The sequence below is a fragment of the Bufo bufo genome, chromosome 8 (genome assembly GCF_905171765.1).
Source record: "Bufo bufo chromosome 8, aBufBuf1.1, whole genome shotgun sequence".
NCBI lineage: Eukaryota > Metazoa > Chordata > Amphibia > Anura > Bufonidae > Bufo > Bufo bufo.
The window spans coordinates 17801007-17825104 of record NC_053396.1 but is presented as its reverse complement, the minus strand read 5'-3'; the positions used below and the strand labels follow the sequence as shown (position 1 = coordinate 17825104).

General features: G+C 47.9%; 1 protein-coding gene across 4 annotated transcripts in view; it reads right to left on the bottom strand.

Moving 5' to 3' along the window:
• The window catches only part of GPSM1 (G protein signaling modulator 1), a 174323-nt gene that overhangs the window by 7681 nt on the left and 142544 nt on the right, over positions 1-24098 (bottom strand). For 3 of the 4 annotated variants that reach the window (XM_040404836.1, XM_040404837.1, XM_040404838.1), the window contains one exon: positions 1526-1685. In XM_040404836.1, the coding sequence (XP_040260770.1) occupies positions 1526-1685 (160 nt within the window). Of the gene's footprint in view, positions 1-1525; positions 1686-16014; positions 16242-24098 lie in introns of those variants that run through there. The other variant, XM_040404839.1, reaches the window with a different exon arrangement.

Sequence of the window (24098 nt, the reverse complement as noted above, 5' to 3'; positions counted from 1 at the left end):
CCACAGCACTCACTAAAGCACCGTGGCCTCTTTAAACAGCTGATCGGTGGGGGGTCCAGGGTGATGGACCCCCCCACCAATCACATATTGATGACCTATCTTGAGGCTAGGCCATCAGTATCAAAATCTCAGACAACCCCTTTTCTATAATAATGGAAAAGCTCTGCTACTTATATATTTTTAAATTTCCATTCTTAAAGATCTCTGTTTGCTGTCAGTGAACAGGAACGTTCTAGTCTGCATCTAAAAGCTGATGATCCTCCATAAGCTAAACAACCTCACACCAAGCTTATGCATTCTACCAGCACTGATACATTGTAACAAACCATCACAACAAAAAGCAGATGCAAGTGTGACAAATAAACAGCTGTGAGAAGGACGAGGTCTTTACAGTTGTTTCTCGGCCTCGGTTCTCGTTTCCTGACAGCAAGAAAAGGCTTTAAAAATGGCCAAGATACTGAAACACCAGTGATAATGTTTTTATTATATATTGATTAAAGGGGTATTCCCATCATATAGAGGGGTGGCAAATCAACCAATGCTGAGAATGACAGGGCGGGCGGCAGCGCTGTGCGCCCCAGAGCTTAGACATAGAGGAGAACACCCCTTTATGCTTAATTTACACGAGACCAGAAGAACAGTTCCGGGTTCGTTCACACGTTGCAGTAGTCTTCACTCTGGTCAGTTTGTCACTTTACCACAAATTCCTGCCGTTTCTCATTACAGTTTTCTGCTTGGTTTTTAAAGCCGAATGCACACGGCCGTGAGCGGTCCGTGGTAACGTGGCCTGGATTCCGGCTGAGAGCAGGAGCGCACGGCGTCACCGAGTGTATTACTGTAGTGCACGGCGTCATGGCAACCAGTGACGCTGTGCGTTCCTGCTCTCAGGCGGAATCCAGGCCGTGAAACACGGACGTGTGCATTCGGCTTAAAGATGAAATTCAATTAAAACCAGCAGTAATTTAAGGAATCGCAGCGGCCATTTCTCCTTAGGCCTCATGCACACGGCCGTTGTTTTGGTCCGCATCCGAGCCGCAGTTTTTAGACCCATTCACTTCAATGGGTCCGCATCCGTTGCTCCGTTCCGTGGTCCGCAAAAAAAAAAATATATAACCTGTCCTATTCTTGTCTGCGTTTTGCGGACAAGAATAAGCAGTTATATTAATGGCTGTCCGTCCCGTTCCGCAAATTGCGGACCGCAAAACACACAACGGTCGTGTACATGAGGCCTTATCCTGGACCTACAATACTTTGGTTTCCCACACTCACACAACATCCCTGATCTAGAACATGTCAGTCTATTTCCTACACACAGAATATCCTGGATCTAGAACATTTTAGTCTGTAACACACAGAACAACCGAGACCTAGAATATTTTAGTCTATTTTCCTATAAACAGACTGAAATGTTCTAGGTCCAGGATATTCTCTTTATAGGAAACAGACTGAAGTGTTCTAGATCCAGGACATTGCATTTCCTACAGACAGATCTGCCCGGAGGCGCTGCACAGTAATAAGGACTCACATATCCGGTCGTCCAGGGGGGGCACAGGTGTCGCTGTGGGCTCCGGACCTCCGCTCTGGCTGTCCTCTAACGTACATCTTTGATCATCCATCCGGTTACTCTGAAATTTACTTAAGAGGTCAAAGAAGCATTCTTCATCAGAAGGAGCCCGATTGATTTTCTGCAAAACAACCCAGAGAAGCTCATTTAATACGGATTTCCTGGGCTCTTCCAGCCACTCAGGGCCATTTCTACAGCAATCAATGCAGCGTGCGATTCTCCCTTACAGTAACTATTGATCACAGCCTCACATTAGTCTATATGGTGATACAATTCAGACTTGTTTTTAGCATTTTACAGGAAAAAAAAAGGGGGTAAAATAATTTTCAGTGACCACTGTGTCCCCTCCAGGGCCGTGCGTCTCCTCAGGGAGCTGCTTAGAGAGGTTCATGGACTGATTCAGGCCCCTTTCACATGAACAAGTTTTCCGCGCGGGTGCAATGCGTGACGTGAACGCATAGCCCCCCGCACTGAATCCTGACCCATTTATTTCAATGGGTCTGTGTACATGAGCGGTTTCTTTCAGGCATCACTTCTGCGTTGCGTGAAAATCTCAGCATGTTCTATATTCTGCGTTTTTCACGCAGCCCTGGCCCCATAATAGAAGTGAATGGGGCTTCAGTGAAAAACGCATTGCATCCGGAAGCAAGTGCGGGTGTAATGCGTTTTTGCACCTGTTCGGAAAAAACTGAACGCAATTGCAGACAAAACTGACTGAACTAGCTTGCAAAATGGTGTGAGTTTCACTGAACGCACCCGGACCTAATCAGTCACGCTCGTGTGAAAGAGGCCTTAGGGTATGGGGTAGGTTCAGCTCCCAGTTGGGAGGCCATAAGACCACATTCCCTGCCTGCTGACTGGCGGAGAGCGATCACTGGCTCCGCAGCACCATTCACGTAAAATCCATTGGGCCAGTCAGAGAGGGACCTGGCTTTATTTGATCGGTTAGTTCTAGGTCTTCTAGAACGGTGTTCCTCAACTCCAGTCCTCAGGGCCTACCTACCTGTCATGATTTGAGAATATGCCACAGCATGAATACCCCGATGCATTAATACTAATTCTATCACCTGCTCAATACTAAGGAAATCCTGAAAATATGACCGGCTGGTGGGCCCCGAGGACTGGAGCTGAGGAACTCTGTTCTGGAATGACCAGATGATCACTCGGCGCTACTGCTCCTGGGTCACGACTAGAGAAAACCGAAATCAATGACTCTACCAAAGGGGGTGTGTGTGTTTTTTTACTTAGTGTCCCCGTTAGTCCCATAGAGAATGAATGTGCATGCTTGAACCCTGCAGCGTTTTACAGCACCTGCAAGTGGTCCAGGTTTTAAGAACTCCCATCCATACGCTACGAAAGTAAAAAACCTAAACATAAACTGACCTGCGGTGCGGATTTTAAATCTGCAGAACGTCAATATATGCTACAGAAATCCACGCCAAAATCCGCAATGGAGTTTCCACTGTGGAATATCCGTCCTGTGTTCTACAACTACAACTCCCAGAATCCACCTTTTACTTCTATGGAAGTTGCAAGAACAGCCGAGTAAGTGTGCATGCTGGGAGTTGTGGTTTCACAGCAGCTGGAGTGCCGAAGGTTGCTGATCCCTGCCGTACGGGTTACCTGCAGGTTTTCAAACAGAAATTCTGCACAGATTTCCCTGTGGCAGTTTTTAGCCTTGCATTACAAAGGGTGATATCCGTATAACAAAAAAACAATTGACATGCTGATGATTTTTAAATATATTATAGTTATCAGAATCTCCCACTTTTCAAGCAGGAAGGACATGAACCTGTCTGATAGGTATGTATATGGCGACACCGTAATCTGCATCCACGCCTGATGCTCTCCCGATTTCCCCGCACGAGGGTGACCGAAACGGAGATCAGATCTGGCGTCAGTCCTCGCTTTGTAGACGTCATAAATCCCATCGGTGCACTTGAGATCTCGCCGCGTATAGATTTATTGCTGGTTTATCTCCTGACTTCCCTTTTCGCTGTAGCAGTGGATTAGTTACCTGTATACGGCGGTTGTCGCTCCACCTGCAGATGCATACGGCAGGGACTCCCAGGATCTCGCTGCTGAAATGCGCCGATCCTCGTCCGAAACCAGAACCGGCTGCTGGCTCCAAGTGCGTCCATCAATGCTGATGAAACACGGGTTCACGCAGAAATAAAAAGAAATGCTCGTCACGTTCTAGAGGAAGAAATCTTTTATGTCTGAGCTGTAAGAGGCGGCCGCACGTATGGATGGGTAAAAGCCACTTCAGTCCAGTGCGCTGCTTTCTGAGGCCCTTCACATCTAATTCACTGATTATTAAGGGTACTTCAGGAAAATGACCCGACCCTTTACATACAGGATCCTCCGTCTTCAGCAAAACAAGCTTCTTCCCTTCTCATTTTGTCATTTGCTGGAGACTAATGAATGCTAGTGATTCAGTGGCACCCGGGAGGTGCGGGCGCTCTTCATTTCATGGGTTCAGTCGGAAGCGGCTACGGAGCTGTACTCTAGTATAAAGCACGTGATGAGATAGATGAGAACCTCGGGATACGAATGACCTCTAATTACTGTGAAACAACAGCTACAAGTCGTCTGTATGGAAGATACAGAGGCAGCAATCTCAGCCTTACACACTGGGGATCCATAGGGCAGCCACACGTGACGCCATGAGGCGCAGGGACCGGGTGTAGGACATCCAGGCTACACCTCTAGGACATCTACAACTGCCTGTGTAGTCCATGGCGCTGCGGCACCCATACTGTGGAGCTCACTCACACCAGACTTAGGGCTCATGCACACGACCGTTGTGTGCCCGTGGTCGTATTGCGGCCCGCATACGGCGTGTCCGCAATACACGGACACCGGCCCGTGTGCACTCCGCATCACGGATGCGGATCCATTCACTTGAATGGGTCCACAATCACGGAGATGTGGATCGGAAGCACTACGGAGTGTTTCTGGCCGTGCCTCCGCACTTTTTTGCGGTGCGGACGGATCATGGACCCATTCAAGTTGAATGGGTCTGGATCTGTCCCGGCCGCCGAACGGACGTCGCCCGCGCATTGGGGAACGGCCGCACAACGGCTGTGTGCATGAGGCCTTACTCCCAAAGTGTGCTTTCAAAACCCCCATGGGGCACAGAAGTCTGGTGGCCGGGCAGAAGCTAGGTGAGTGATGCAGCGCCTGTGCCCCCAACCGGATGGCGGCAGGCATGGAGCGTCACCATGACAACGTGCCATACATCTAAATCTAAAGGCTTGCCATAGAGCTATGGATATTTTGACGTCACATTAGATATGACGTTGATAATGGTGCCTTGTGATGCGTCTTCTAAAGTCACTGGTTTCTATACCCCCCAATAAGATTTGCCAGGGGGCAGCAGGCACTCCTCCATTATTTGAAGATGTGCCCGGGTGACATCTGATCAGTGATAAAGGCCTCCTAAATCAGGGATGTGCGGCAGCTACTATCTATCTGGTCCTATAGAAATCCTTAAACCCAGACAGCAGATCTCTTCATATGTGACAGTAGTAAAGGAGAACCTCCAGGAATAACGTATCTCACAGGGATGCATTTACTGGAAGACGGGGGTCCCGCAGCCACTGACAACAGGAGGGGTCTTCATGGTTAATGAGCGTGAGGTGATCTGTAATGTGTAGATGGATCTACCTAGAGAGGTGCAATGATCTGCAGAATAAAGTCAGACAACATATAAAGACGCTCTCACCCAGGAGGCCAATAGCTGCCTCCATAGTGCCACCTACTGGAAGCAGCTCTGTGAAACAGCTGTCTGCACTTGGCGGTCTTTTCCTTACAGGAAAGATTCTGGTTGGTCTTATATCATGTTGGAAGGCTACTTAAAGGGTCAGACAGTGACTTATTGGGGAGCTACCTCCAGCAGGTGGCACTAAAGAGGCAGGCTCGTCCTCCTCCTGGATGAGAGCTCATTTACATATCCCACTTCCCAGGGTGCACTGCCTGGCCTATGAGACTTCCTGCACCAACTGGTGGTCTCCACAAGGGGGCTCAGTACTGCCCTAGATCTATAATTTACACTGACATTATAATTTACCTCCTGTGTCATACGTTGGTCCCACATCTCGCGGACGTACTGGCTCTGTTCACATCTGTGTATTCACATGGTATACCTGTGATGGGAGCCTTTGACGTATGCTATTCTGTGTCCTACGTCGGCCATTGACATGCATTAAAAAAAAAAAATTGCCGCTTTCCTATGCAATAAATAACACGTCTGCTCAGCGTATCCTGAAGAACGCGCTTTTAGCATATGTAGGGGCGATTGTACGGTGGGAGCTTTTCCGACGTAAAGAGGAGTTGCGGACAGCGCCGTAGTTCTACCAGGCTCACAGTGATGGCCGCCAGGAATAACATGCAGCATCCCGGGGGTATTCGCTTAGCCCGGCAATGCATGTGACGGGCAGTCGGTGTGAGACCGCACACAGGCAGAAGTGATGGGCTGCGAGACATCTTCTCCTGAACTGATGTGCAGCTCGTTAACAGGTCAGGGCCCATAATTAGAGGCGGCGGCTGTCGCTGTGAGAAGGTTGCAATAAATGTTAAATGAAGAGTGCAGGGGCAATGAAGCTTGGAAGCGCACGGCGGCAGACAAGGAACATGTACTGCAGTTTGAACACATCCCATAAGGATTTCAGTTCGTTCAGTGAGAAGCCGCACAGTCTCGGGGAAAAATCTCCAGCAGATAGAAAATCTTCCGTAATCTCTCCCGATATGTCAGTTTTAGCCATTTCTTGCATTCCTCGTGAAACGACGATTCTGCAGCATCTATTCCTCCGTTAAGCCTCATGCAGACGTCCGTGGAACACGGTCCGTGAGATACCGGACTGGCATTGCAGGAGCGCACGGCGTCATGTCAGTCCGGGATCTCGCAGACCGTGTTCCAAGGACGTCTGCATGAGGCTTTATACCTCCTAGAAATGTATGACTAAGGGCACTTTCACACTAGCGTTTTTCTTTTCCGGCATCGAGTTCCGTCCTAGGGGCTCAATACCGGAAAATAACTGATCAGGCATATCCCTATGCATTCTGAATGGAGAGAAATCCGTTCAGGATGCATCAGGACGTCTTCAGTTCAGTCACTGAACGGCTTTTGGACTGAGAAAATACCGCAGCATGCCGGAATGCTGGATCATTGAAATGTATTCGTGCCAGATCCGGCATTAAAAATGCCGGATCCGTGAAAAAAAAAAAAAAGAGAAACGGATCCATTTGTCTGTATGACAAACGGAGAGACGGATCCATTATTGCAATGCATTTGTGCATCCAGATCAGTCTACAAATGCTGTCCATTTGCATGCAGATTGCCGGTGACGGAACTGCTTGCCAAGTGTGAAAGTAGCCTAAATAGTCAGTTGGATGCGACCATTCTCCCTTTCCAAAAAAAACTGTCTGACTCTGGCACCACTGATTGGACAGTGTCACGGTGCAGGGGTCCACGCCCAAAAGGTAAAATCCGGGTGTCCGTTAATTCATAATTTTTAGGGGCAATAACAGGGGAACGTGGAACAACACAGTTATAGTTATTTCGTAGGGAATACCGTTCACTTACTAAAACAGTCATGTAAAAAAAAAAAGCTAAGAAGGCCTCTTTAATGGTTTCTTAGAATAATTTCTAGGAAGCTGACAATATGGCCACTATTACTGTTTCCACAAGGACAGTCATCACACTTTCCTAGAGACCTGAAAGACAAATCATCTCCTTTGATTGGAGCAACCCCCCATCTATATATGCTCAAGCCCCTGCTCATTGGAATCAATCTCAGGATTTCAATGGACGCCTATGGTCTTCTAGAACAAACGGAGCTTGTCAATCTAGCTAATGGAGAAGCGGCTTCGGTGGGGGCATATGAAGAGGGGTAGTCGAAAGCTGGCCCTACGTGGACAATTGGCTCTGCTGAGCATGCATGACTTCTGCAAGAAAAAAGGCCGCTGCCAGACACCTCTGACGGTGGTTTATCTCCCCGAGATTGAAAGGATCGGGCATACTAAAGTCCAACTGTCTGATCTTCGTCTTCCCAGACATCTGCCATGGGGGGAGAGACGGGAAGCCCCTGTACACATTAGATGGTCACCCAGTCTTGGAGAAGTCAGCGGGTTCAACCAAAATACATCTATTGTGTATGACCAGCTTAAAGGGCATCTGTCAGCAGTTTTGTACCTATGAAATTGAATGACATGTTACATGTGCACTTGGCAGCTGACGGTATCTGTGTTGGTCCCGCGTTCATATGTGATCGCATTGCTGAGAAGAATGATGTTTTAATATATGCAAATTAGCCTCTAGGAGCAACGGGGGCGTTACCATTACCCTAGAGGCTCTGCTCTTTTTGCAACTGCCGCACCCTCTGCACTATGATTGACAGGGCCAGGCAGTGTAAATGTCATCACACCTGGTCCTGTCAATCACGGTGCAGAGGGGGCGGCAGGTGCAGAGCCTCTAGGTGTAACGGTAACGCCCCCGTTGCTCCCAGAGGCTCATTTGCATATAATAAAACATCATTTTTCTCAGCAATACGGGCACATAGGAACATGGGACCAACACAGATGTCTTCAGCTGCCAAGTGCACATGGAACAGGTCAGCCAGTGTCATAGGTACTAAACTGCTGACAGATGCCCTATAATACACATGATAGAAATCCATGGTTTGGGCTGTTTTACTGCATTTTAATGACTGGCCATTAGACATGGTTTACAAATCTTCCTAAAGCTTCTTTGCAGCTCTTCTAGTCGCGTCCCTGGTCTCACATGCAGCCATTTAATATCTCAGACGAGCTGCTGCATCTCCCCACGTCTCAAACACGAAATATCAGTCAAGCTCAGCTGGACGAGAGCCGCAGAAGTAGTAATGACTCCGGCAGCAGCGGGAAGGAGCGAACGTGGCCATTTCCCAATCTCCTGCCAGTCATCTTGCCCTAGAAATAAGCAGGGCATAACCAAGGCGGCCTCGTAATTAGGAGATGTTGCGCAGACTGCCGGGTGACTGATGATAATTACAGGGGCCACTAATTAACAAAGAATCCCAAAAAGAAAAATGAATGGGACGACTGAAGACGAGATAACCGGCAGACGGTGACCTTGGCACTGCTCAGCGAGGAGACTGATGGGCGGCGGGCAGACGCTCCCTAAGCAGGCACGGCTCTGTTACTTCATGATGAATATTCTCCACGGCCATTAACATGGAGATCCTGTGACAACACGAGGACTTGTATCATCATTATGTATTATATAGAGCACCCCCAGAGGGTCCCGCCGCTGCCGCCTCTCGTCCCCCCGCTTACACATTGATATGTTCAGGATGGAAGCGTAGATTCCACATCTGTATGCCCCATTCACATGCTGCAGAAAAGATCCACTGGGATTTTTGTCCGCAGGGCAAATCCACGCATCAGGCATAAACCTCATGCACACGACCGTTGTTTTGGTCCGCATCCGAGCCGCAGTATTTGCGGACCCATTCACTTCAATGTGGCCGCAAAAGATGCGGACAGCACTCCGTGTGCTTTCCGCATCCGTTGCTCCGTTCTGTGGTCTGCAAAAAAATTATACCTGTCCTATTCTTGTCCGTTTTACGGACAAGAATAGGCAGTTATATTAATGGCTGTCCACGCGGTTCCGCAAATTTTGGAGCTGACGCGGACCGCAAAACACACAACGGTCGTGTGCATTAGGCCATAGGCAAATCCAACACGTGTGAATATATTCGCAGGATTTTTTTTTTCCAGTTTCAGCAAATAAATGGAGAGGTTTTTGTCCAGCCGAATCCCAGCTTAGAGTACTTTCACACTAGCGTTATTCTTTTCCGGCATAGCGTTCCGTCAAAAGGGCCGGAAAAGAACTGATCAGGCATATCCCCATGCATTCTGAATGGATAGAAATCCGTTCAGTTTGCATCAGTATGCCTTCCGTTCATGCTGCGGTAATATGTCCGTTCAAAATGCCGGATCAGTCGCCGAAATTCCGGGTCCGGCATTAATTCCCATTGACTTGCATTAGTGCCGGATCTGGCATTGCAAAATAACTGCATGCGCAGCTCGGGAAAACTGTAAAAAAGACTGCAAGACGGATCCGTCCATCCGCATGACAAGGGAGAGACGGATCCGTTCTTGCAATGCATTTGTAGATGGATCCGCACCCGGATCCGTCTACAAATGCTGTCAGTTGTCACACTGATCGGCGGATCCGGCAGGCAGCTCCGACGTCGGAACTGCCTGCCGGATCACACTAACGCTAGTGTGAAAATAGCCATATTTGTCAGATCTTCTCCGGACCCGATTATAGTCAATAGGGCCGGCGGCCATTCTGGTAACATCCGGCAATGTTCTCTGCCGGAACTCATAAGAGCTGTGTGAAGCAGGCCTGAGCAAAAGGTAAAGAGGTATTCCCATCTGGACGTTTATGGCATGTCGGTAGGATAGACCATAAATGATCAATAGGTGCAAATTTCACCTCTGGGCCCCGCCGTCACTCCTCACATAATTGCCATGGCATATCTTAACGAAGTTGGCCCATCTGCACATTTTTGGCCTATTGATAAGTAGTTTTACGTTTTCAAGATCTCTACTAACTGTCATTGAATGGGAACCTTCCTTCCAGCGGTTGAGAATCTGTCCAGGTCTTATGATGATCATCACAGTTATCAGAGCTGTTATCAGTGCAGTGGGTGAGAGATTCTCATGCTCTGGATGTAAATGGGGTTTCCATTCACTGACCTCACACAGAGAGCCTGAAGATTATGAAAAACCGAAAAGAAAATATATTAATAACGAATACAGGTAATATGACGGGTATATATATTACTTGCTCCCATCACAGACCACTCCTAAAAAATAAGAGGCGCTGCAGCCCCCAAACTTTGCTATACATATTACTTTTGAATAAGGGTGCATTCACATTACCGTATCCGTTTGCGGTCTGTGTGAATTGCGTGTTTTGAGGGCCTTATGGAAAAAAAATGCCTATAATTGTCCTATAATTTGTGGCTCAGCCGCACGGATGTGGACAGAACACGTATGACATCCATGTGCTGTCCGCATTTTTTGCAGCCCCATAGAAACGAATGGGTCCGTGTGCAAAAATTGCAGATTGGACGCGGACTGAAAATACGGTTGTGTGAATGTACCCCAAGATATAAGGGACTTGCATTATCAGCAATAGCCTCACTGCTGTAAGTGGGAACGATGCAGACGTAGAGCAGTCCGGGAGATTTACAGCAGCCTGTAGTCCGCGCCCCCTTGCAGTGGCAGCAGTTCTGTTAATAACCATGTCTTGGGACTTGCTGATAATGCACGTTAATCATATTAATGTAGAGACACTTCTCCTCTTCATGGTCACTGTCCCTGTTTCTCGAAGTAGATGACGCGAGGAAGTCACTTTGATATAGTATCGTAGTCAGCACATACGCGGCCTCCATAGCTGCGGGCAACGGGGCCCAAAACAACAATGGCCGACACCTGGGAATTCACAGTTCCGCTCCTGTGACAAAAACATGAAACTATATATGGGGAAACGATGGAAAAGCTACATAAACGCTGCAAAATCAGGACAGTGATGGACGAGCCTCGGTTATGTATGACCCAGACACTCGCAGGGCACAAAAACACTCCCCCCCCAATATATGAAAAAACATAGTAAATGATGAGGGTGGTTCCTGAGATCAGACTTCTGTAAAGCTTTCTTCCTATAGTGTGTTAGGCAGAAACCAGTCCTGTATGAAGACTAATTGACAATGCTCCACAGGAAAACAATATGCAAAGAGGTATCGCCCAAGGAAGAGAACCATCTCACCAGTACCACCTATTGGAAGTGGCTCCTTACGAGTCAAGATCCGACATTCCAACAAGCCAGGCGAGTACCCTGTAGCATCTGGGTACGGGTGGATATCTGGCCTGCCTACATTCCCTTGTCAAATCCCAAGGCTTGTTGGAAGGTCGGATCTTGACTCATAAGGAGCCACTTCCAAGAGAAGGCGCTGGTGAGATGGTTCTCTTTCTTGGGAGATATCTCTTTACATAAAGCGTGCCTCCTCACGGCCGGCCTGTGGAAGTTTTTGGGGTTGTATTTTGTGATGCACTGTGGTATTTGGCTCTGTTGGGTGGTATAATGTGCCACGATATGGGATTGATGGCCCCCTCTATTTGTGTTGCCCCTGCCTTCCATCAATTTGGACCCAACTACATAACGGGGCCACTTTTAGTACTTTTTCCAGGGATATCTAGTGTGTATGGTGGCATCAGGAGGGATATCTAGTGTGTATGGGGGCATCAGGAGGGATATCTAGTGTGTATGGGGGCATCAGGAGGATATCTAGTGTGTATGGGGGCATCAGGAGGGATATCTAGTGTGTATGGGGGCATCAGGAGGGATATCTAGTGTGTATGGGGGCATCGGGAGGATATCTAGTGTGTATGGGGGCATCGGGAGGATATCTAGTGTGTATGGGGGCATCAGGAGGGATATCTAGTGTGTATTGGGGCATCAGGAGGGATATCTAGTGTGTATGGGGGCATCAGGAGGGATATCTAGTGTGTATGGAGGCATCAGGAGGGATATCTAGTGTGTATGGGGGCATCAGGAGGGGTATCTAGTGTGTATTGGGGCATCAGGAGGGATATCTAGTGTGTGTATGGGGGCATCAGGAGGGGTATCTAGTGTGTATGAGGGGCATCAGGAGGGGTATCTAGTGTGTATGAGGGGCATCAGGAGGGATATCTGGTGTGTATGGGGGCATCAGGAGGGGTATCTAGTGTGTATTGGGGCATCAGGAGGGGTATCTAGTGTGTATTGGGGCATCAGGAGGGATATCTAGTGTGTGTATGGGGGCATCAGGAGGGGTATCTAGTGTGTATTGGGGCATCAGGAGGGATATCTAGTGTGTATGGGGGCATCAGGAGGGATATCTAGTGTGTATGGGGGCATCGGGAGGATATCTAGTGTGTATGGGGGCATCAGGAGGGATATCTAGTGTGTATGGGGGCATCGGGAGGGATATCTAGTGTGTATGGGGGGCATCAGAAGGGATATCTAGTGTGTGTATGGGGGCATCGGGAGGATATCTAGTGTGTATGGGGGCATCAGGAGGGATATCTAGTGTGTATGGGGGCATCAGGAGGGGTATCTAGTGTGTATTGGGGCATCAGGAGGGATATCTAGTGTGTATGGGGGGCATCGGGAGGATATCTAGTGTGTATGGGGGCATCAGGAGGATATTTAGTGTGTATGGGGGCATCAAGAGGATATCTAGTGTGTATGGGGGCATCAGGAGGATATCTAGTGTGTATGGGGGCATCAGGATGATATCTAGTGTGTATGGGGGCATCAGGAGGATATCTAGTGTGTATGGGGGCATCAGGAGGATATCTAGTGTGTATGGGGGCATCAGGAGGGATATCTAGTGTGTATGGGGGCATCAGGAGGGATATCTAGTGTGTATGGGGTCATCAGGAGGATATCTAGTGTGTATGGGGTCATCAGGAGGATATCTAGTGTGTATTGGGGCATCAGGAGGGGTATCTAGTGTGTATGGGGGCATCAGGAGGGATATCTAGTGTGTGTGGGGGCATCGTGAGGATATCTAGTGTGTATGGGGGCATCAGGAGGGATATCTAGTGTGTATAGGGGCATCAGAAGGGATATCTAGTGTGTATGGGGGCATCAGGAGGGATATCTAGTGTGTATGGGGTCATCAGGAGGATATCTAGTGTGTATGGGGTCATCAGGAGGATATCTAGTGTGTATGGGGGCATCAGGAGGATATCTAGTGTGTATGGGGTCATCAGGAGGATATCTAGTGTGTATGGGGTCATCAGGAGGATATCTAGTGTGTATGGGGTCATCAGGAGGGATATCTAGTGTGTATGGGGTCATCAGGAGGATATCTAGTGTGTATGGGGGCATTAGGAGGATATCTAGTGTGTATGGGGGCATCAGGAGGATATCTAGTGTGTATGGGGTCATCAGGAGGGATATCTAGTGTGTATGGGGTCATCAGGAGGATATCTAGTGTGTATGGGGTCATCAGGAGGATATCTAGTGTGTATGGGGGCATCAGGAGGATATCTAGTGTGTATGGGGGCATCAGGAGGAGATCTACTGTGTATGGGGGCATCAGGAGGAGATCTACTGTGTATGGGGGCATCAGGAGGATATTTAGTGTGTATGGGGGCATCAGGAGGATATTTAGTGTGTATGGGGGCATCAGAAGGATATTTAGTGTGTATGGGGGGCATCAGGGCTCGTTTACATTGCACTAGTCCTCCACTAAGGCCAGATGATGGGCTGCCATTGACTATAATGGGGTCCTCCGGGTGTCTGTTATGGTGCCCAGCATATTGTACTATTTTGTCTGTCTTTGTGGAATGTGCGATGGAGCCTCAAACACAGATGTGAATGCATGGGAGTCTATGGATATCGCTGTATGCATCCTTGTGATGTACAAAACACTGAAGTCATAGCAATCCAGGAGAGAACATTAAAAGAAAAGAAAAATAATAATCTGTGTCACCACTAGGGGGAGCTCACTGCATACTGACCACTGATGCATCTAAATATTAACCCCGTTTTCACCACCTGTAGATCTCCAGCTATTGCAAAACTGGGAGCTGTAGTTGTGCACCAGCTACAGGTTGGAGTCCACTCAATTAGACCAGACATATTAGGTATTAACCGCTAAACCACTTAACCTCCTCCCCTAGTAAACTAAGCTTCATTGACTCCAGGAAGATACAGTTGACCTGCACTGACACATTGCACCAAAACCTCAGCGCAGGGTTAGAGATTTGAGAGGCACAATATTTCTCATGTTGAAGATGGAGTAATTACCGAATACACAGCACAATGTCCAGTGCGTTACAGAGCGCTCAATATTCATCAGCGTCCTGAGCCTGGCCCCGCGCCGCCCGCGTCCTCAGGGATACCAGCACATAGACACGCATGTGTCCACAGAACGGGCAGCGGGGGTCAGGCCCGATGGATCAGTGATCGGCCTTCGTTCCAGCAGCAGGAGACGGATCGCTCCGAGAAGTATTACAGCAAACGTAATCCATAATCTCTGCACCCAATGAGGCAGCTGCCCAAAGCGCAGCACAGTAAAGGGCAGCTCGTTACTCATCTACAGCAAAAACAGGCAAAAATAATAACAAAAATAATCCTCATGTGCACGAGGACGGCACCTGTAAATGTCAAGTAGAAAATCATTGGGGGTGACCACCAAAATACCCAGCTTTTCTTGGACTCCTGCTGGTGACGTTCAGCACCATTCAGGAGTCTGAGAAATCTGGGTCCGGAGGAGGCGTACTGGTGGCAACTCCTCGCCGAGTCTATTGTTCTCCCATTTCGGGCTGACCGCTTGTTTGGCCCTCTCCCGATTCCCCCCCCGTACACATGCATGCTCGGTCAAGCTTCTGCCTTTGGCGCCAGCTTATCTTCCAAAGAACAGAAGTATTGGGCATGCTCAAATCCAACATGCCCGACTGCTCTTACCCCCCTCCAACATCCGCCGTCAGGGGAGAGTCGGACAGTTTTAGACTGGGTTCACACATGGCAGTAAAGTCCTATATTTTATGGCGGTTTTAGGGTGCAGTTCATGCACACGACTGTATTGTTTTATCCCTGTGCTATCCACATCTTCTTTTTGCATTCATTTCTATGGGGACATTCCATAAATGAGAGAATATACAGAATATAGTCCATGTCATGGAATCGTCCTTTCTAGGGTGTGAGAAAAACGCGGAGGGTATCCGTATTTTGCATATCTTTTTTTTTTTGAGACAGCCGTGTGCATGAGGCCTAAAAATATGTTTCCCCTGTAAAACTCGCCTGCGTGCAGTTTTACCGTGGTTTGCTTCCCCTGTGGTTGCTGCATAACCGCACCATGTGAATTAAGCCCTTCAAATAAAGCTGTACCCTTTAGGGGGTAGCGGCCCCTTTAAATGCACACATGAAAACTCTTTCAGTGAAGGAATCAAGCAGTCCCGGCAGCGGCCCATATGGCGGCGACAGGCGAGAATGAAATCGCTCACAGACGCGGCGGTGTAAGTGGCCCCCATCAGCTAAACTTCTCCTCGGTGATAAATTGTCCATTAATGTTCTGCAGAATACTTCAGACGAGCATTTCATGTTCAGTCAATTCTCCGCCAAGTCATGCAAAGAAGAGCAGAGCCGGCGAGCTCCGAAATAAGAGTCCCTTTCTTAAAAGATTTAGCAGTCTGTTAACCCATTGCTGCCTGCATTTTTTATTCCCCATGCACAAAAATACATTGAATTCTAATTAAAAGTCAAAGACCCAAATATAACAAAGCAAAGATCTCCCCCCCCTTCTCCTAAAATCAAGGAGCTGTCCAGCAACTGGAGCGTTGCAAAAGTGTCCGCTCCCCAGCTGAAGAGGAAGCCGGAGCGGGACAGAAGTGGTACTCACGGCAGGTCTTCCCTTTGGTGGCCTGGGGTGTGAAGCGGAGGACGCCGCCGCCGCCTGTGTAACGTGCCGCTCTGTACGGGGACACGCAGCCTGAGCTCCGGCTATATTCCTCTGCAGCATCCAGCCATGTGGAAAAGACAGGCAGCGACCTGCTATATACCCGGGCTGGCTTTAAAGGGACAGCCTCCGCTTTGCAGGCTGTGCTGAGGATATGACAACTTCAGGGAGAGAGAATACAAGGATATTGGTCGGCGAGGTACCAACCCACTGAGTAAACAAGTCCACACACCCTCCGGCACTCCTACTCCTCGCTGGCAGTCTGGGCGAGCAAAATCCACCACATGCAGCAGGTAGGGAGGGTTAACCCATTGAGGGGATGAATAAGTGGCAGATTATAAGATAACGCGCAGACGTGGAGCTTTTCTCCTCCGATCCTACAGGCGTTCAGATAGGGAAATACCTGTAGCACAAAAGCCAATGAATTTATTTTATTTTTTTATTTTTTTTGTGGACATTTTCAGCAACAAAATTTGCAAACAACTCGCCCCGTGGTGTCGATTTTAAAGCCACTTTATGTTGAGGAATTCGCCAGTGAGAGCAGCAGCATGTCCGCCACAAAATCCACACCGGTTTTGCTTCTGCAGAAGAGTGGCTAACGCAGCGCACATCTGTGTCAGGGTGTATTCACACTGCGTGGTCAGATTACCGCAAAGTCGCCAGCAAAATGCATTACTTCTGTAGGCAACCTTTTGGATAGTGGAAGAGTTTATAACCGGACACCAACCTGTTGACCCTTCGGCACTCAAGCGAAGACTCAGGATTACGTTTAGGCCACTTTCTTGCAGCGGAGCCTGCACGTGGGTCGCATCACCTCAAGACCAGGTCACTAAAGCAGGGACTGCGGGGAGTAAAGCCACTGGTTCAGTGCAGTTGAGCAAAAAGCAGGAGGCACCTGGCGGAGCAACAATATGTTTAACTATGACATCAGAGACGGTGTTGTGTTAGGGTACAGCTACACGGCGTCGCGCAACTCCAAGTTGCAGAAAAGTCACGCAACGCTAAAATATGTGTCTCGTCTACTTGTTGTGCAGCTATTTTAGAATAAAGTCAATGGATGAGAAGTCGCCCGCAACAAGCAACCTGAGACACAAAATCCAGCATGTCGCATCGTAGTGTGTCACATTGCGACACCATTATTACATGAAATGTCGCCGTGTAGCCGTACCCGTAGGAACTCCATGTTAATGATGCCACACACCCGGGCCACCGGTGCAGATGTAACCCTCCTGTTGCTCACTGCAGAGTCGTGCACCACAGGACAGTAATACGCTCACATTTTAGGGTCCGTGTTACAAGTGTATCGCCCCACCAGTGGTTCTACTGCCATGATTATTATAAGGTGTGTGACCGTGGTCATAGGCAGGGGTGATACATTATCCAAGCAGCTCCTTCAGGACCACGCTGGTCCAAATGTCCCGAGCTGATGTGTCCTGTTTTATCGTGAAATCTGTACTCGTCCCCTCGCACAAGGTCACGGGAAGAGAAGCGCGCGCAGAGCTCTGCAGAGAAGCCGCGATGGCTGTGGAGATATAATTTATCTAATTAAAGCGCTAGTAATATCATTCAAACACCGGGAGGTAAGAAATTAGCAGCATTCCCAATACCACTGCCCTCCCCAGAGCGGGAGCTCCGAATACTGTGTGTATATATAGCTAATTGCCTTCCTCCCAGCCGTAAATTCGTTTAACCCTTCACAGCCAGGCTCCGCGCCTTCTAAGAATCTGGTAGAAGAAACCATGAAGGCTTCATAGGATGGGTTGGTCCCACGAACATTTATCACCCACCAACAGGATAGGTGATAACCGGGCCCCCAGAGATGTCCAGAATGGGGTCCCCGAGTCCCATATGAATGGAGTGGTAACTGCTTTATGCACTTCTATAGGACACTATTATGTGTATAAGGGGGCATTCACACGACCGTATCCGTTTTGCTGTACGTGTGCATCCTGCACTTTTTTCAGCCCCATTGAAAAAATGCCTATTCTTCTCCGCAAAATGGACAAGAATAGGACGTGTTCTATAATTTGCGACACAACCACACGGATGCGTGCAATCTGCTTTATTTTTTACGAATGGGTCTGCCAAAAATTTGGATAAAGAATACGGTTGTATGCTGACGAGAATGGGTGTGAATGGGTTTCTGCAAGACCCATTCAGGTGAATGGAAGCAATTTCTAGCTGTGGAAATTTACAGACACGCAGCTTCAAAACACATGCATGCTCGGCTCAGCCAAAAATGCAGGTATATAGGGGGGTGTCAGCCGGACAAGCAACTGCTTGGTTTGTTGGCAATGTGGCAGCTGCAAAGGGCTGCATCAGGCATCAGTGTGGAACTCAGTGGGATCAATGGAGTTCTTATCAGATTGGCGGGGTTCTCTCTTCTTGTCCGCTGCAGCAGTCTATGGCAAAGACCATACAGCTGATCGGCGGGGGTGCCAGATGTCGGACCCCCCGCCAATCTGATAAGAACTTCATTGAGTTCCATACTAGCTGTATAAGTCATTATGTTAGTTAGCTCCCCCTAGTGGTGGTTGCGTGCAGCCCAGAATCTTATCAGTTACCTGGTTTATGTCGCTGCATGATGCACCGCCGTCGATCTGATATTGATGACCTATCCTGAGGACCCCTTTAATGGTGGGTACCCTCCAGCCAGGGGCCCTAAAGCAGTTATGTAGTCTGCTGGCAACATGCATCCGCTAGTGGCTAGGAAGCCACAGGGGTGGTCACCGCCTCAGTCTCTGCTGTGTCCCGCCATGTCCGCAGGGTCTCCCTGGATCACATTTTAATTATTTGTGTAAAATATCCAGAGCACAATAAAGTATAGAAGGAGAAAGAGACTCCTGGATAGTCTGATAGTAATCCTGCCCTGCAATTATGCGCCGCGCGGAGGGCCGCACAATGGTATAATCAGATGAGAAGCCGAGTATTAAGCTTTCCTCTGCGAGCGAGCGTCTCCGTGCAGTGACAGCGCGGGATCTGCTCAGATTACAATGTTTAACTCGCTTTTATTCTTAAGAGTCAATTAACTGCTCCTGTGAAGTGTTGACAATATGGCCCGAGGGATGGCATTAGCCGCCGATAACCAGAGACGTTCTAGCCGGAGGCCTCCCCCGCTGACAGGAGACCACAATGCAAGCAGTAAATCATGCAAAAAAAAGAAGCCATGATCAATATACATGTTCACGCACATGGCCAAAGTGACAAATGTCTCGACAGGACATGGCCTCCAATCTCTGGAATATAGGACGTAACATTTTCCGCTCTGGTGGCGCCAGTAGTAATGGTGCCCAATCCTCCATTGTTACTATACGAAAATTGCATTTTCCAAGTGACCAACCCAGCATGCCCATCACTGGCAGAATTTATCTGAAGTGAACCCCCGCCATCCTGATGGCAAAGGCAAGGACTTCCTCAACAAGAGAGTAAAGGCGCTAGATATATGAACCGCTAACCATCTAATGTATATGGAGGTGTCCTGACTGTCTCAATACCAGAGATTTGGGGAAGGAAGGATGGGGCAGTTGAATTTCAGCATGCCCCATCCTTTTAATGCCTCCTCTGGCAGCGGCGTATTCCCACCTTCATACATACCCAGTTTAGAGGGCATGCATATGGGGTCTAAGTAAAAACAGGGGTCGGACGGCGGCTATTGAGCATGTAGGCGCTTCTCCTGTATGGGGTCAGATCCGCAGACTCCCTGTACAACAAAAAAGAAAAATCTGGACCCCGCTGAAACCATGAGGGAGCATGCCGAAAACCTGCATGCTATAGACTACTTTCCATTCCCCATCCCTTCCATCTACCCAACCAGCAATGATGTCTAATATTCAGTTTACATATCCACATATTGTAGATTGATATTGTACTAAAGTAGACAATATCCCGCAAAAAGTATTGATCCCGTATCAACAGGATAGATGAGAAATGTCAGATCACAGGATGTCTGACCAATGAGACCTACAGTGATCCCGAGAAGAAGCTCAGCACCAGTGGTATACTGCAAAGGGGGTTAAAAAAATAATAATTTGTGTGGAATATGCATTTACTGTATTGATTGCAAGCAAGGTGTTAATAGGCCGCATTCACATCCAGCACTAGATGAGGCTGGTGTCTTCCTCTCTATATAGAGAAGAGGTGTTTGTTCAGTTTAAATTACTCTAGACAGACGAGAGGACACATGCCAAGTATGGTGGCTGAAAGTAAAGCCGGCTCTGGACCAGAAGTTCTTTGGAGAATTGCTGTCTGGAAAGGACCATAACCACATGCTGACACCTGCATACGAAAATATCCACATACCCCACAGGACATTGTAGAAGCATGCATTATAAGTACAGCAACCTGTTCAAAAAAGGTGCAGAGCAAAGTCTGACGTTAGAGTCCACCCTGTGGTTGCATCACAGAAAGAGAAGTCTTACACCCCACCATTCCTGAATGCTTGTGCAAGATTCAGCTTGATTTAAAGAGACATCTTGGCCTATTAACTACCCTTGCAGCCGTGTAACCTGTGAGATCTGTGGCATACTAATGGGCTTAAAGGGGTTGTCTCAACTCGCCGTTACTAAGGAGAGATGAGGCACGGTTCTGACCACCTCTCAGGCAGGAAACAGCAGAGCGCTCTGCTGTTTCCCGGCCAAGATGTGTCTCATCTTGTCTTAGTAACGGTGAGATGAGACAACCCCTTTAAACTTGCATCTTCAATGAAGAACTGCTGTACTGCAGAGTTGTCTCATCACTGCCTCCTCCACCTCTGCACGGGACCCTGTCTTGCACTTCACAGTTAGTCAGCATGAAGGGCACCCCAAACCACCATCAGGCAGGAGTACAAGGGTATGCCCAAAAGGTGTGCACAGCCCAGGGGAGCATCAGAGTGAGTAACTACAGCTTCCATTATTACTTCCATCACTCCTCCAATCCCCTCTCCTCTCCTGCTGCACAAGGGGTCCCTGAATGCAGCAGTAGTGTTCATGTCGGTTCAATGCTCCATTGACTTATATAAGACTGAACTGTCTAAAGTCTGTCCCATAGAAGTGAATGGAACGGTGGACAGTCATGCGCACTAGAACTTCTTTCAGAGAGGGGCTCAGAAACCCTCTTTCTTGGGATCCCCTCATGATCTGACATTTGTCACCTAACCTGCGGATAGGTGATGAATACTTTGATCTGTTTTTAGTTACAGCCCGTTTTACACTCCAGAGCTGTATTCACAATTCTGCAGAGCGTAAATGTCCCAGCAATCCTTGCTGGCTCAGTGTCTGTACAGAGTTTGCTCCGATGAATTGTATTCTTGATAAGTGTTTATATCAGACACTATATAGCAATACTATGCCTCATTTGTCCCGCAAATTAAAGAAGATCAAGGCATAGCAGCTGCTTTGTGGCCCAAAAGCTTAAAGTGAACCTGTCATCAACGTTATGCTACCCATACTAACAGCAGCATAAAGTAGACACAGATTTCAGCGGTTCTGTCATTTAAAAGTAAGTGGTTGCCGAGAACCAACTTCACAACCATTGCAGACTGGGCCTGGAAAAGAGTCACGGACACCTGAGAAGAGTCCTGGTTATCCATGAATTCCTGCTCTCCTGCTGATGACTGACCGGCTTCTACAGAGTTTTCTCCCTTTCTGTCTAGGAGAGAACTGCCAATCATCAGCAGACGGGCGAGAGAGCAGGAGATTAGGAATAACCAGGACTCTTCTCAGGTAGATTTGACTCTTTTCAAGGCCTGGGCTGCAATGATTATGATGCTGGTTCTCAGCAACCACTTACTTTTAGCTGATGAGTGACACACCGCTGAGATCAGCATTTCTGTCACTATTTTATGCTGCCCTCAGTGAGGTCAACATAACGTTGATGACGGGTTCCCTTTAAGGGTCCAACTGCGCTGTTGAATGTGCCTCAGAGGTGGAAGGTGAAGGAGGAGGGGCAGTAAACAGTGCACTGAAAGGCCAAAAAGAAGAGGCAGAGCTATGGCTAATTGGCTATTATAACCTTTCCATTTTTGGGACCCCGACCAATCACGAGAACTAGGCTCCTGTATCTCCCGATGCAGCGCTCAGCTCACTGGAGGTCCCATAGAGATAAATGGAGAAGCAGCATCATCCACATGGGGAGACACAGGACTCCTGTTCTCATGACCAGTGGGGGTCCCAGGGGTCCCGATCATACGCTTACCGTGTGGATAGGGAAAGAGTTTAAATCTGCATGGCAAGTCAATTTACGTACGGAAAAAAATATGGAAAGTTTACATGAGATTTGTCTAATCTCATTCACTTTGTTGGTACCGTATTACTTTGAGGTTTTTCTGCACGAACGTGTGTCATACACATTAGATGTACATTGGCAGGACTAGACGACCATCTAATGTGTATGGAGGCCGTCCTACTCCCCCCTAACGGCAGATGTCGGGGGGAGATGAGGATCAGGCATGTTGTATTCCAGCTGCCCAATCCGCTTCTTCTGAAGCCACAGGAGTCTGGCAGTGGCTTCTTACCTACCTACCTACGAGGGGCACTTGTAGATTACATCCAGTCTAGGCCTATAGGCACACTCAATACTACACTGTGAACAGTCGTTTTCGTTTTTTCCACGTTTTTCCTGATATATTCCAAGAAGGAGGCGGATAGGATCCCCAGACAGAAACACACAATCCACTGTAATTCACTGCAGGGAATCTGCGGTTTACAAAGTGATGGCACTTGCACGCAGCGCTGTATATTTTATTGGTGTTGACACCCTGCAGGCGCTCTCACTTGTATCATCCATTAATGGAGCCCATTAACCCTTGAGAGGAGCGCCGCTCACAGCGTCCTCACTGTGCAAGGTGCTTACATTTCTCGGGAAACAGCTGCGCTCAAGCAAAAGCTTCCTGTGATTTAAAGCGATGGCGAAACATGACAAGGTTCATATTTCCCGTGAGCATTCGTCCTTGTTTTATGTCACAAGGATCACATTTCTCCATCAGTCAAAATATCCGAACGGCTCCAGACGAGGAAGGGAAAAGGGCTTGGAAATTATCAGTGACCTTGAGAGACGCAACGCTTCAAGGTCGTCGTCTCCCGGTGAAATGTAGAGAAGGCTGAGGACGGTCTGAACATTATCAGACAGAAGATACATTATTATGGCACGGCCTTAAAGTGGAGCCCCCACCCCCAGAGCCACTTTACCGAATACATCAGGGAACCACACAGGCAACCATCTATTAGAATATTTCTGGAGAAATTACTCTTTAGGGGCAGAGAGCATCCATCCAAGTGTTAGAGGCACTTCTAGTCTGTCTCACTAGGGCCTCGTGCATGCCGCACACCGCGGATCCGCAAAATATGGATACAGGCCGCGTGCATGCCGCAATTTTCGCAGGCCCAATAGTAGAAATGCCTATTCTTGTCTAGGACATGCTCTATCATTTGTGGGATGGTCACACAGATAGGGGCAGCACACGGATATCATCTGCATTTTTACGGTCCCATATCCATCATCTAAAACTACTTACACGTTTCAGACCTGTAACAGTTCTTATTCATGTTGCTGTAAATAAGAACCATAAAGTTTCTAACCACATACCGTAAGTAGTGTCTCGGGATAGATGGGTGTTTTTCCATGTTTTAAAAAAAATATGAATTGATAAAAACAGAGATCGGATCGGATGGTTGCTGGAATACTAAGAATATACAACATATACTGTGACTAGTACATTACCTATTACACTGTAGTATACTATAGGACTAGTACATTACCTATTACACTGTAGTATACTATATTACTGGTACATTACCTATTACACTGTAGTATACTATATTACTAGTACATTACCTATTACACTGTAGTATACTATATGACTAGTACATTACCTATTACACTGTAGTATACTATATGACTAGTACATTACCTATTACACTGTAGTATACTATATGACTGGTACATTACCTATTACACTGTAGTATACTATATGACTGGTACATTACCTATTATACCGTAGTATAGTATATGACTGGTACATTACCTATTACACTGTAGTATACTATATT